General features: G+C 39.5%; 2 protein-coding genes across 2 annotated transcripts; both read left to right on the top strand.

Annotated features, from left to right (window-relative positions):
- Nucleotides 1–352: 352 nt before the first annotated feature.
- On the top strand, nucleotides 353–14,640 carry LOC114246118 (zinc finger Y-chromosomal protein). Its single transcript, XM_028178518.2, has 9 exons — nucleotides 353–538; nucleotides 698–808; nucleotides 886–1,620; nucleotides 2,870–3,084; nucleotides 4,403–4,507; nucleotides 5,341–5,547; nucleotides 10,555–10,666; nucleotides 12,402–12,503; nucleotides 14,387–14,640. Exons 1-9 carry the CDS (start codon nucleotides 434–436, stop codon nucleotides 14,522–14,524), a joined length of 1,830 nt encoding a protein of 609 aa, XP_028034319.2. The 5' UTR covers nucleotides 353–433; the 3' UTR covers nucleotides 14,525–14,640.
- On the top strand, nucleotides 5,869–7,328 carry LOC114252389 (uncharacterized). Its single transcript, XM_028186870.2, has one exon. The coding sequence runs from the start codon at nucleotides 5,933–5,935 to the stop codon at nucleotides 7,175–7,177; it is 1,245 nt and encodes a 414-aa protein (XP_028042671.2). The 5' UTR covers nucleotides 5,869–5,932; the 3' UTR covers nucleotides 7,178–7,328.
- Nucleotides 14,641–15,243: the final 603 nt, after the last annotated feature.

Below are 15,243 nucleotides of genomic sequence, written 5' to 3'. Positions count from 1 at the left end.
GCCGGACGGACAGCACACTGTGGAGATGTAGGTTCGGCCCAGCATATCCTCTTATCATACTGCTTATAGATTTAGCACGAGTTGTACGATCGGCCGCCTGCTTAACATCATTCATTCTTGGGTTAAATCTCCAATAGTATGTCCATCACAACGTTCTATTAGGAGGAACTGTTTCTGTTACTGCTTTTAGTGTTTCTTTTACTTCATATATTTTTTTAAATTTATGATTTACAGTCATCAAAAGATGAAAAAAAACCTGGCTTAATTCGTTTTTCGTAACAATGTATTTACTGTTAAAAGTAAGGCGTTTCAGAAAAAATATCTTTTGTCAACCTATCATCGGTCAAAAGCCATTAGTGTCAATGTCAAAAGCGAATCGAAGAAAAACATTTCCAAAACAAAATTCAAAACACAACTTATTTTCACAACAATTATGAATGAAAATAACGTTATATGTGTAACATGTTTGTCCTCTGATCGAAGTTTGATACCTATAAGCAAAATAAGCGGAAAAATTAAGTTCGTTAACTTGTATGAGGTTGGTTTTGTGATAAAACACATTAAAATATTTTTTGCACGTAGATTGAAAATATGATAAATTATGAATGTCCAAATTGTGGTAATGTTCAAGGGTGGTGGAATTTATTGTCAATGTGCCATATCACAATTAAAAAGGTTTTTAATGAACTCTTTACAGGTTCCTCCTATGGGTTACATCTGCTGGGAATGTAGTGGCATCGTAAATAAATTTTATAAATTCAAACTACAAATAGTAGAAGCACAAAAAGTATTGCTCACGTGCAAGAATGTAAGTGTAAAAATTATATCATGCAGCCACAACATGAACCAGAGTTTTCGTGATTACTAAAAAAGATATTATTTCAGATGCGAAATTCTTTATCGAAACTAAACGTAACTACAACTACTAACTTTAATTACGAGCTTGAATTTGATTACGATCCATTAACAAATGCAGATACAGATAAAAAATCACACGTAAAAACTGAAAGTGTTTACGAGATCACAGATTCTATTGAAACATCATATAATGTAGCCAACACAGTGAATGTTTATGTAGAAAACGTTGAATGCACAGCAAAGATAAAAGGCAAGAAACCAAAAACCGTTAACAAAGAGACTTCAAATAATAATTTCAAAACAACCAGTACATTATTTAACAAATTAGGAAAGATTAAAACAATTAAAGAGTTAACTTCTAGAAATAAACAGAAAACAGATTCACATGTCTATAAAGAAAACATAAAATCTATAAAAAAGAGGAAATTAAAGAGAAAAGATAAAGAGCATATATCTATTAACAGTAGTATAAGTAAAAAGATAACAAAAAGTGATATTGTTAAAGGAATATTAAGGAAAGATAATGATAGTTATTCCGATGATACTGAAAAAGAAGATAATCAAGTAACCAACGGTTGTGTACAAGATTTTAAAGATAAATTCGAAGAAGTGAAATATAGTGAGAACGAATTGGAAAAGATAAGAGAAGATAAAAGGAAACATTATAATTTCAAAAAGATACCTTACAAATGTGACAGTTGTGTATTGGGTTTTATGAGAAAGGAAAATTACGACTTGCATATCGTCAAAAAACATGACCAGGTAAAAATGTGGGAAATATATTTTTATGGCACAAAACATGGGTTAACTAGCTCATGATCCTTCAGCTGCTCGTAAATGAAATTAACCAAGATGTAGTTTTCTGTAGGTTTCATTTTCATCATACAATGCTATTCTTTCATTGTAGAAGTTGTTTGTGATCGTGATTTAATCATGTGTGTATTCGTCTTATCCTTTATGCAATAAAGACTACACATTCCGAGACCGTAGAACTCTTATCTCAAGATAGGTGGCGGTTTTTACGTTGTAGATGTCTATGGGCTCCGGTAACCACTTAGCATCAGGTGATCCGTGAGCTCGTCCACCCATCTAAGCAATAAAAAAAATCTTTAGAGTTAAGGCCTCTCAATAAACCCTAGCATTATGTACCTACAGTATAGTTACAACAGCTGCCCCACCCTTCAAACCGAAATGCATTACTGCTTCACAGCAGAAATGAGCTGGGTGGTGATACCTACCCGTGCGGACTCACAAGAGGTGCTACCGCCAGTAATAACGCAAATTATAATTTTTGCGAGTTTGATTTTTATTACACGTTACGTTATTCCTTCACCGTGGAAGTCAACCGTGAACATTTGTTAAGTACATATTTCATTAGAAAAATTGGTACTCGTCTGCGGGATTCGAACACCGTTGCATCGCTACATACGAATGCACCGGACGTCTTATCCTATAAGCCATGCAATAAAGACTAAACATCCTTAAAACATATCGACGCTTGAAAGGCAAACGTGACTAAGCGACAATAACTGCTTTGTACATAAATGATAGGCAATAACCATATTCGATGCGCAAAAAATATATATTTCTAGGTCTATTAAAATAATTTCAATCCTACAGCTAGATTAGTTAAAATAGATTTTTTTTCAGGTATTTCAACTTTTTTTTTTTTATTGCCCTTGTAGGCATACGAGCATACGGTCCACCTGATGGTGAGTGGTTACCGTCGCCCATGGACTTCAGCAATGCCAGGGGTAGAGCCAAGCCGCTGCCTACCGCTTAATACTCTCCACAAGCCTCGTTTGAAGGAGGACATGTCATAGCGCTCGGGAAACACCGTGGAGGGGAGCTCATTCCATAGCCGGATGGTACGTGGCAAAAAAGGTCTCTGGAAACGCACTGCGGATGACCGCAGTGGCTCCAGGTACTTTAAATTAGTCTGTAAAGTTCAGGCATAGTCGCTTAGTCACGTTTGCCTTTCAAGCGTCGTTATACGCGTTCTCTTTTACAGACCGTAGGTGAATATGTTTGTCCGGTATGCCAAGTAAGATTCGCTTGCGAGGCCTCAATGAACAAACACAAGAGCAAACATTTCGCATCGTACAGATGTCGCTTGTGCAGCTTCGAAACGTCAGAGCTTTGGTCGGCCGTAAAGCACGACAAGAGGAAGCACAAATTCGATAGTAATGACAAGATTCATTGCGCAGAATGTGAGGTCGTTGTCAAGTAAGTTGTCTGAACGAATGTGTAATCTTTTCTTTTAATTTATTGCTTAGATGGGTGGACGAGCTCACAGCCCACCTGGTGTTAAGCGGTTACTGAAGCCCATTGACATCTGTAACGTAAATGCGCCACCCACCTTGAGATATAAGTTCTAAGGTCTCAAGTATAGTTACAACGGCTGCCCCGCCCTTCAAACCGAAACGCATTACTGCTTCACGGCAGAAATAGGTATAGTGGTGGTGGCATGGACTCACAAGAGTTCCTACCAACAGTAAATCGACTGATAGAAGACGTCACGTAACGAAAAAGCGTTACGCTCTTCGTTTTTGGCGCTCGACTTAACTATGCATAAATGTGATCCTTAATTATAAGTAAGTTAAGGCTGATATTTAAAAAAACATTTTTTTTTATATATCATCTTTGTGTTATCTCTATAATATATAATAATATTTATATGTTATAAAAGTGGCGTTAAAAGTATCAAAATAATAGGAATTAAAAAAAAAACATTGCAATTCAGTAGCTACTATGTTCGGAAACGGCTCCAACGATTTTCATAAAATTTAGTATAGGGGGGATTTCGGAGGCGATAAATCGATCTAGCTACGATTTATTTTCAGAAAATGTTGTATTATTCCGGTTTTCAATAATCAACTTTATCGAGAATTTTTATTTTTTCTTATTTTTTATAACCAGTTCATATTTTTTTATTATTCTGTCGGTAAGATCGAAAAATATTATTCATATTTCATTATTTTATCAATATGTAATTCGTATTTAAATATAATTTCTAAAAAACACAATTTATCAAAAAATAAATAAAAAATACCGAGCAAAGCTCTTTGCATTATCTAGTTTAGTATTATTTATATAAAAATGAATTGCTGTTCGTTAGTCTCGCTAAAACTCCAGAACGGCTGGACCGATTTGGCTAATTTTGGTCTTGAATTATTTGTTGAAGTCCAGAGAAGGTTTAAAAGATTAGATAAATATGAAAATGCTCGGAATTAAATAAAAATAACAATTTTGTTTATCCTTTGATGTGTCCCCCGTCTGACGGATTCCATTTGTTTGTTTTAAGTTTATTTTATACAAAAGCTTAGGTCTTTTATTTATCGATTGAGGCACTACGAAGTCTGCCGGTTCAACTAGTCTAGTATATATAAAAATAGATAATAACGCTCAGACAAAGAGCAAACAAGCATGCTCACCGCACGAACGTTTGCCGGACGCGGAAATCGAACCCGCGACCCTCGACTCTACAATCAGGGCCGCTAACCTCTGCACCACCGGTAAAGTAATTCGAATGGTCACATTACAGAACCGGAGACGAATTGTCTGAGCACATGAGGCTCAAACATGTATTGTTCTGTAATGAGTGCGGTGAGAAGTTCAAAGGGAAACACACGTTGAGAACGCACATGAGGTGAGTTTTAGAGGAGAAGGTGGTTATCTGTAAAGACTTGCTTAGTCTGCCTTAGCCCTCAGCAGCGGGGGCTCGGCTGTGTCCTGGCGTCGCTTAGGTCCATGAGCCTCTACCGACGACGGCAATGACAAAAGCTATCGAAGCGATGTTTATGTTGGCAGTGCGCCGGTCTGGCGGTAAGTGGCCACCGGAGATAATCGTGAACACCGCCGTCTTAGTTTGATAGCAACGCGGATTGGTTGTACTTTTTATTATTATTTATTGCTTAGATGGGTGGTCGAACTCACAGCCCACCTGCTGGTGTTATGTGGTTACCGGAGCCCGTAGACATCTACAACGTAAAAGTCGCCACCCACCTTGAGATATAAGTTCTAAGGTCTCAAGTACAGTTACAACGGCTGCCCCACCCTTCAAACCGAAACGCCTTACTGCTTAACGCAGAAATAAGCAGGGCAGTGGTACCTACCCGCGCGGACTCACAAGTGGTCCTACCACCAGTGATAACGCAAATTATAATTTTTCGGGTTTGATTTTTACTACACGTTATGTTATTCCTTCACCGTGGAAGTCAATCGTGAACATTTGTTAAGTACGTATTTCATTAGAAGAGTTGGTACCCGCCGGTTGGTACGGTTTCGGGATTCGAACACGTCTTATCCTTTAGGCCACGCCGACTTTTACTTTTACCTTGAGATATAAGTTCTAAGGTCTCAGTATAGTTACAACGGCTGTCTCACCCTTCAAACCGAAACGCATTACTGCTTCACGGCAGAAACAGGCAGGGTGGTGGTACTGTACCTGATACTGGTTCAAGATCCTTTAGTCGTTTTCAGACGAGTTCATTCGGCTAAGCGACAGCACGTGTGCGGCGTGTGCAGCAGGACTTTTGTCAGTAAGTCGCGCCTCGAATCTCACTTAGTGAGTCACGACGAAACCTTAGCGAAGAAGTTGGCCTTCTGTACCGTCTGCAACGTTCAGTACAAGAACATATTTGTGTATAGAAACCATTTGAAGAACAGCGCCAATCACACGGAGAGACTGTGAGTGTTGACTTTTTTTATTATGGCAATCGGCTAACACATTGTTGCTATACTAATTCGAAATCAGCTTATTTATTTATTATTATGACAATTCCCTAAGGCGTTGTTGCCGTACCAATTGAAAATCGGCTAAATCTTTTTTAATATGGCAACTGAATACAGTGAATTATTGCCATGCGAATTCGAAATCGGATTTTTTTTTATGTTGGCAATCCGCTAACGCATTGTTGCCATGCTAATTCGAAATATGCTAATTTTTTATCATGGCAATTGCCTAATGCGTTTTCGCCATACGATTGCAAAATTGGTTAAATCATTTTAACCATCGCACGGTATTTGCTTTGTGCGCGCGCGTGCAGGTGTTCCGCGTGGTCAGTCCATCAATATGGATATCGTGAAGTGTAATAACTGTAACATAGTTATTTGTGAGCTATTGGCTTTTGTGCAAAATAAAGCTGATGTAATGGATGAAGACAGTATACTTCGTCTGTGTTCTACTGCGTTCACGACTGATGAAATCACACAGGCGAAAAAATTACTTTTCGAGTCTGTACAAACTACAACTCGAAGGGTACATAGAAAAGGTGAAGGAAAAAGTAAGCGAGATATGGAAGATATTCTATGTGTGATCAAAGAAACAGACCCTGATTTGGTACCTATTTTTGTGGCAAGGGACTTACATCGTCTTCCCCCGGTCACATTTGACCATATGGATGCCACGAGATTGTTAAGGGACATTATTAAACTGCAAGATAATGTGTTGTTTATAAAAGAAAACTATGCTACAAAAGAAATGGTTTTAAATCAAACTTCGGAGATATATGGAAACAAAAAGAGAGGGGCTGCTATTTTACAAGACAGTTTTGATTGCAATAGTAGTCCAGTTGGTCTTCCGCATATTTCAACGGAAGAATTTCAAACCGATTCAACGGATATCATTCATACTTCTTGCATTGACAACACAAAGACTCAACGCCCGGTGGCTCACTTACTGTCATCTGATTCGCTCGCACGCAAGGTAACATGTCATAGTGGCCTCTCACTTTCGCGTCCAACTGAGCGGCTGAGCGGAGAAAACGGTTCTGGAGGTAGGCGATCGGCGGTGTCGCCTGTACGTGTAACATCGCGCCCGGCGAGAACCGAGGTGAGTCAGCCTAGCAGCAACTCATATGCTGAGGCGGCTGCGCGCGCGCCTCGGGCTTCGGAGGTAGCGGGTTCGAGTACTAGTGCGAGTAATGGGAAAATTTGCAAAAATGATGACTGGGTCCTGGTGCAACGAAGGCGTAATAAGAACAGATTCACTGCAATGACGGGAAAAGCGGATAGTCATTACAATACATTTAAAGCGGCAAATACGAGAATACCGTTTTATATATATAATGTTGATATTAATTGCATGACGGAAGATATTTCTAATTATATTATGAGCAAGACCGGTGTTGACGTGCAATTAGAGAAAGTAAATATGAAATTTAAAAAAGATTACGGAGGGTACAAGTTTATGATACCTAAGGATAAATTATCGATATTTATGGATGAGAATTTATGGCCTTGTGGGGTATCTTACCGCAGGTTTGTACAGTATAATAAATATGGGAAAACAAGTGATGAACAAAAATTAATTACTTAAAATGGATAAAGATAACCACAAGACATATAAAATTATGAGCTTCAACTGTATGAGCCTAAAGAGGTCTATGGATTGCATACGGCTACTGAGTAAGAAGGTGGATGTAATGGCACTCCAAGAAACATGGTTATTACCAACCGAAGTACCTGATCTGGGGTTGTTAAACAAAGACTATTCTTATTTTGGTAAATCAGCGATGGACAATAGCAGCGGGTTATTGCGCGGCCGTCCTTACGGTGGCGTAGGCCTATTATGGAGAAATGATTCATTTCAATCGGTGTCTGTGATCCCCTGTGCGAGTGAGCGTATTGTCGCGATCAAAGTGTGTGTCGCGGATCGGTCTATGTTATTTTTTAGTGTATATATGCCTACTAACGAACTTGATCATTTATGTGAATTTGTTGAATGCCTCAGTGAAATATCTGCTATAGTTGAGAATGAACATGTTGAATCTATATATGTGTTAGGAGATTTTAATGCTCATCCTGGCAAATTATTTGGAAATGAAATGTTAAGTTTTTGTGCGGAGCAGAATTGGCTATGTGCGGACATTGAGAGACTAGGTATTGACTCTCAATCATATACTTACACTAGCGATGCGCATGGTACCTGTTCGTGGCTCGACCATTGTTTAACTAGTGTGGCCGCGTGGCGGACAGTAGTAAACGTAAAAATACATTATGATGTTTTCTGGTCAGATCATTTTCCATTGGAGGTCGAATGTAATCTTGAAAGGGTTAGATCCATGACTATTCCGCCTAATATTAGTAATGTAAATAAAATTATATGGGGTGAACGCACAGGAGATCAAATTGATATGTATTTTAAATATTGTAATGATAAATTGAAATTAATAGATTTTCCTCTCGAATTGAACAAATGTTGTGATAAAATGTGTACTAATGTGAATCATCAATCTGTTATAAATAATTTTTATATGTGTATTATTAATGTTTTAACTGAAGCCTCTATTAACTGTTATGATAATTTTAGTAATAAGTGTGAAATAACCCATAGGGGTATTCGACCATTGATTGGGTGGAACAAGCACGTCCGCAGTGCTCACCGGGTGGCTAGACAAACTTTTCTTTGCTGGGTGTGGAACGGGAAACCTCGGAAAGGAACTGTGTATAGGGATATGGTGGAATCGAGAAAAATATTCAAAAAACAGCTTAAATTTTGTCAAAACCATCAGGAACAAATAAAAATGAATATTCTTGCCACAAAACACGAACAAAAAGACTTCCGAGGTTTCTGGAAACAAACAAGGAGATTGAGTCCAAAAGCTGGTATCCCGGTGAGCATTGATGGCGAGTGTGAGCCTGTGAGGATTGCTAATCTGTTTAGGAACCATTTCAGGGTACAATCACCCGGTCAGTTAAGTAGAGGTGCTGATGCTGGGGTGGTGGACCCGAGTCGACCCTCGCAAGTACCACCTCGGATAACAACGAAGGAAATAACTAAAATTATAATGAATATGACTAAGGGTAAGTCTCCCGGTCATGACCACCTCAGCATTGAGCACTTTCAACACGCCGGTCCGCATTTACCTAGATTGCTAGCGCTCTTATATACCTTCTGTATCAGACATTCGTATCTGCCCGGGGCGTTAATGAGAACGGTCGTTGTCCCGATTTAAAAAAATAAAACAGGCGACGTATCGGATCGTAACAACTATCGGCCGATCTCCCTGGCAACCATAACTGCTAAGGTACTCGATGCAGTGCTCGAGCGGCAGATGAGTGATCATCTTACATTAAGTGATGCTCAGTTCGGTTTTAGACCGATGTTATCTACCGAGTGTGCAATCCTGTCGCTAAAGCATGTGGTGGGATACTATACGGAGAGGAATACGCCTGTTTATGCAGTGTTTCTCGATCTTTCGAAGGCTTTCGACCTAGTCAGGTACGACTTGTTGTGGGGTAAGTTGAGGCAGACGGGCGTACCGGGACCTTACGTGGACTTGTTCTCCCATTGGTACGAGTATCAGACCAATCAGGTAAGAGGGTCAAACACACTTTCGGAGGAGTACAGGTTGGAATGCGGGGTGAGGCAGGGGAGCTTAACCTCACCGGCGCTTTTCAACCTGTATATTAATGAGTTGATCGAGGCACTCGGTGAGGCACGTGTCGGCTGCTCGATTGATGGTCACTGTGTGAACAGCATCAGTTACGCTGACGACATGGTGCTGTTGAGCCCATCGATCGGTGCTCTCCGGCGGTTGTTGTCCATCTGTGAGAGGTACGCGGAATCTCACGGGCTCCGCTATAATGTTAAAAAAAGTGAACTGCTCGTCTTTAAGGCAGCAAAGACAAAACCGAGTTATGTGCCACCAGTGACGCTCGGAGGTACTCCACTGAAGAGGGTTACTGAGTTCAAATACCTTGGCCATATTGTAACTGAGCACCTTAAAGATGATGCAGATATTGAAAGGGAACGGAGAGCGTTGGCTGTCCGCTGCAGTATGCTGGCCCGCAGGTTCTACCGTTGTACCGCACAGGTTAAGGTAACCTTGTTCAAGGCGTTTTGCCAGTCCTTATATACCTGTACCCTGTGGGTTCGATATGCGCGGCGGGCATACAATGCTCTCCGCGTGCAATATAATAATGCTTTCAGGATGTTGTTGGGGCTCCCGCGGTACTGTAGCGCATCAGGTATGTTTGCGGATGCTCACGTGGATGATTTTTCATCAATCATCCGCAAACGAACGGCCTCACTGATGCGTGGGGTTCGTGCGAGTACTAATAATATCCTGATGGTTATAGGTAATAAACCCGAATGTGCTGTTTTGAGACACTGGGTTCATATACATACCCATATACCAGGTGCCTCAAAGCAGCGCAGATTTATGAATTAAATGTTTAAATGTTTTAATTGCTAATTTTAATTTTAATTTTAATTTTAATTTTAATTTTACTAACATAGTTATAAGTATTATTCAACTTACAACATATGGACTTAAGAGGGTCTGAATTAAATGAATTTTATTTTTATTTTATTTTATTTTTATAATATGGCAATCCGCTAACGCATTATTACCCTACGAATTCAAAATCGGCTAAAAAGATCGTGTGGTGAGGCTGCTGTCGGTTCGCCATTACACGTTACTGATTTAAATCTATTTATAAATGTACTAGCCACACTCCCCCGCTTCGCTGGGCATTTAAAATTAACATTATCATTTATCATTATTATTAGGGAGTTCAACGCTCATATATATGTTAGCCTATCCATTAAGTATATGTATTTTCTACATGGATACCAAGTTTCAAGTCAATCGGATGCACGGTTCGGTAGTTATAACGGAACATCCGTAAAAACCACTGTAGATTTATATATTAGTATAGATTACCGATAGCGGCTTCGTTCTGATCCAGGTATCCCTGCCCGGAGTGCGACAAGAAGTTCGCCTCAAACGTTTACAGACGTCAGCATTACAACTTCTATCATTTACGTAAATCGCCATATAAATGCGAAGCGTGTAACAAGGTGAGCAAATCCAATATAACTTTCCGTCTCTTTCGCTCCCCGTTGGACGTGACGCGCGCGTGACCGAGATAGAATGAAGAAAGCTTTAAAAATACAACCCGATTTCAACCTTACGATTCGAAGTGAGTGGCGGATATGGCATCGTTATGTCCATGGGCTCAGATCAGTGGGCGTTGAACTCGTTCGCTGATATTTTGTTTTTTTATTTTTTTATTCCTTAGTTGGGTGGTCGAGCTCACAGCCCACCTCGTGTTAAGTGGTTACTGGAGCCCATAGACATCTACAGCGTAAATGCGCCACCCATCTTGAGATATAAGTTCTAAGGTCTCAAGTATAGTTACAACGGCTGCCCCACCCTTCAAACCGAAACGCATTACTGCTGCACGGCGGAAATAGGCAGGGTGGTGGTACCTACCCGTGCGGACTCCCAAGAGGTCCTACCACCAGTGATAAACCAGCTTTAAAATTATAATCCGATTTCGATCTTACAATTCGAAGTGAGTGGCGGACTTCACATAGTTATGTCCATGGGCCCAGATAAGGGGGCGTTGAACTCGTTCGCTGATAAATAAATAAATTAACCGTAAATCCACGATTAGCCACTTATGACGTAACACGCATCGTCGTAATGAATTTTTTTTTTCTATTGCATAGACGAGTGCACGAGTTCACGGCCCTCCTGGTGTTGAGTGGTCACCGGAGCCCATGGACATCAACAACGTAAATACCGCTACCTATTTTGAGACATGAGTTCTAAGGTCTCAAGTATAGTTACAACGGCTGCCTCGCCTTTCAAACCGAAACGCATTACTGCTTCACGGCGGAAATAGGCAGGTCGGTGGTACCTACCCACGCGGACTCACAAGAGCTCCTACCACCAGTAATTACGCAAATTATAATTTTGCGGGTTTGATTTTTATTACACGTTTTGTTATTCCTTCACCGTGGAAGTCAATCGTGAACATTTGTCAAGTACTTGAGATGCATCTACGTATGATCTATTTCTTAGATTAAATAACGATAGAAATCTGATCCGACAATGACATTACTAAACTTAATCGAACGCATAATTATATTTTGAAAGCGATTGTAATACACTAATCAACAATTATTTTTTTTTACTAACAATCACGCCACGTTAACTGGTCCCGTGATAAGTTCGTAAAGAACTTGTGTTACAGGTACCAGATAACGGATATAAATGTAAATTTTTTATTATACACATACATATATTTAAGATACATCCATAACCCTGGAAAAGACATTTATATTTATCATACAAATATCTTCCCTTGGCGGGATTCGAACCCGCGACCCGCTTGTGTAGTGTCCATGTCACTTACCACTACACCAGACGGCCAGACGTACGTTTTTTCATTAGAAAAATTCGTACCCGCCTGTGGGATTCGAACATCGGTGCATCGCTACACACGAATGCACCGGACGCCTTATTCCTTAGGCCACGACGACACGAGCGACATTTCGCTTAACACGCGACATTTTTCTTTGTAATTAAACGTGCGTTTTATTCGGTATCAGCATCAACAGTTCGATGTTTTTAATTGAACTTCAATTAAGTTTACACCATTCGCTGACTGAAGAATGTTTTTTTGTTTGTGTTAAGATATGTTTTCCATATTTTCAAAGTTTAAATGGCTCTCCTGTAAACAGTATTTCTTTCACCCCTCCGATATATGAATGAGGGTACTGGTACATCCGCGTACTCCTATTCCAGCTCCTCATATCGAAGTGGCGTCTCAAGGACCACGAGAGGAAGCACCACGGCTCGAGCCGACCCAGGGACCACTGCTGCAAGACCTGCGGAAAGAGATTCTACGTCAGTATCAGTTGATGCTGATGATGGTGATGATGATGATGATAGTGATGATGATGATCAATGTGGCAAATAGGAATCGACGCGACGATAAACTATGTTTTCCAAAATCCAAAACTACATTAAAGACTAATAGTATACTAGGTACATATGAGCGTTAGGATATTTAATAAACTACCAAAGAAATTAAGAGCCCTTGACGATTTTCATTTTAAAAAAAAAAAACGGAAAGATAAACTTATTAGTGACTAGCGGCTCGCTCCGGCTCCGCTCGGGTCTTTAACAAAAATTTCAACGATATTTGACGTTGTTTTATTTTTTTAAATAAAAGAACACTTATTGCGGCATGACTATAATAGTTAGACATATGCTGTCGCGACACTTTTTGTAAATAATACTGTGTTCTACAAAGTCGTAGTACATTATTTTATTCTATCATGAATCGTTTTCGCAGGGCACGCGATGTAAAGACTATTTTAGCAAATTTTTTTACACCTGGGGTTACATTATTAGAGTTTTAGTAAGGATCCCAAATTTTTTTAAAAAAAGATTGTAGCCTATGTCACTCGGGAATAGTGTAGCTTCCAAACAGTGCAATAATTTTTCACATCGGTTCAGTAGTTTCGGAGCCTATTCAGTACAAACAAACAAACAAATCTTTCCTCTTTATAATATTAGTATAGAAAATTATTATCACATAAATGATTTTCTTAGGGACGACATTGAAGATAAATGGATTTTTTTAATTATCAGTTATTAGATGAGGATCTTCTTCATCGTTCCCTCACAACTGGGAATCGTGACCACACGTGACTTTTCTCCATAGTGCTCGGTCATGGGTGGCATGGGCCAACCAACTTTCTTAACCAGATCTGACCATATGTCTGGTGTTCCGCCCACGACGCGCTTGCCTTCTATGCGACCCAAAACTATGAGCTTTTCTAACAAATGGCTGATGGCAGAGAGCTTTTTGTTGGAAGTTTAGCTCTATTAAAATGGAATGGATGAGGATCTGTTAGGCTCTTTCCATATATATGTACAGGGCGTCGCAGAAGTTGACAAAAAAATATCCCTTTGCCATTAAGGCGTGTCTGTGTTATTTTTTTTTTTAAATATCCCTTTGCTGTTTATGCGTAAATTATGTAGACTATAGCCGTAGCGTTTAAAAAAAAGACCAAAAATCTATTAAATTATTAAAATTTTAATTACTACAATTAATTAATACTAAAAAAAATGTTTACTAAGAAATTATGAATTTATTTGTTTTCTATTAAATTTTTTCATTATACAGGGGGTCTCAGTTGACAAAAAAAAATATCCCTTTGCTATTTAGGAGTGTCCGTGTCACCATTTTTTTTTTCTTAAATATCCCTTTGCTTTTTATGCGTGCTGTGTAATGCTTTTTATGCATGTCTGTGTTAGTTTTTTTTTATTAACTCCCTGGACTTTTTGGCGGGAACGCTAGGAGTTAAGTTGTGTGATTTGTTTTATTTTGTCTATTTAGTGTTTCTTCGGGTTTAAATGTGTAATAATGGTGGTTTATTAACTGTTTAATACCTGTAAAAGTGCACAAATGTGGGAAAATGAAACAAAGCCGCTGGACGTAACTTCTCGGGATCCTCCAAAAAGTCCACTGAAAAAATCTTAGTAAATGACCACCATTTTACTGAGATTATATTTCATCCCATATCATCTCAATTAATTTCATTTAATTTCACCCCAGTTGATTAATGTCTCAAATTAATCATCTTCATTTCATTTCACTCCATAATATCATTTTTCATAAAAATATGAATAATATAAATTAAAATAAGACACGACTTAAAGATCTCAGTTACCAGGTCATAAAATCTCTTAAAAAATTATCTCCCTTCATTTGCGTGCAGACTCTATCCAGCCTGCACGGTCATCAGTTGATCCACGACACGCAGAGGGGTTACATGTGCGAGGAGTGTGGCGACACGTTCAAACAGCCGGCCGCCCTCTATACGCATTCTAGATTGGTGCACAGGAATGCAAAGTGAAATATGACCCTTTGGCTGCGGTGTAGGTCACCGGTGCCCTACGCGGCGCACTCAACGTTGACCTCTTTCCATAATAAACATTGATTGTTTTTGTATTAATAAAATATATATTTAAATACTTAGTTTTATTTATTATTATTTTTTTTATTGCTAGATGTGGTTACTGGAACCCATAGACATCTACGACGTAAATGCGTCACCCACCTTGAGATATAAGTTCTAAGGTCTCCAGTATAGTTACAGCGGCTGCCCTACCCTTCAGACTGCTTCACGGCAGAAATAGACAGGGTGGTGGTACCTACTCGCGCGGACTCACCAGAGGTCCTACCACCAGTAAAAACTGACCCCGGAAGGGATCGGACGCTTGGGCGAAGAGTGCAGGGGAGTCGTTCGGTGAGTAGGCCCCTGAAAACATCCTTGGGTCCGCAGTCTCTCAGTCGTGGACCAGTCCCACATACCCGGCGGGCCCCCTAGGCGCGGGGACCTCGTAGAAGGATCGGCCCCCGACCCGAAAAAAAAAAGTATGTTGCGGTGTACTATTAATCTATATATATAAAAATGAATTGCTGTTCGTTAGTCTCGCTAAAACTCGTCTGGAATCATATAATAGATAAATATGAAAATGCTCGGAATTAAATAAAAATAGCAATTTTGTTTTTCCCTTGATGTGTCCCCCGTCGGACGGATTCCTTTTGTTTGTTTAAGTTTATTTTATACAA

Source organism: Bombyx mandarina, chromosome 11 (assembly GCF_030267445.1).
Source record: "Bombyx mandarina strain Sakado chromosome 11, ASM3026744v2".
In the NCBI taxonomy this organism is placed as follows: domain Eukaryota; kingdom Metazoa; phylum Arthropoda; class Insecta; order Lepidoptera; family Bombycidae; genus Bombyx; species Bombyx mandarina.
Note: the sequence above shows the minus strand (reverse complement) of the source record. Positions and strands in the feature narration are given on the sequence as shown.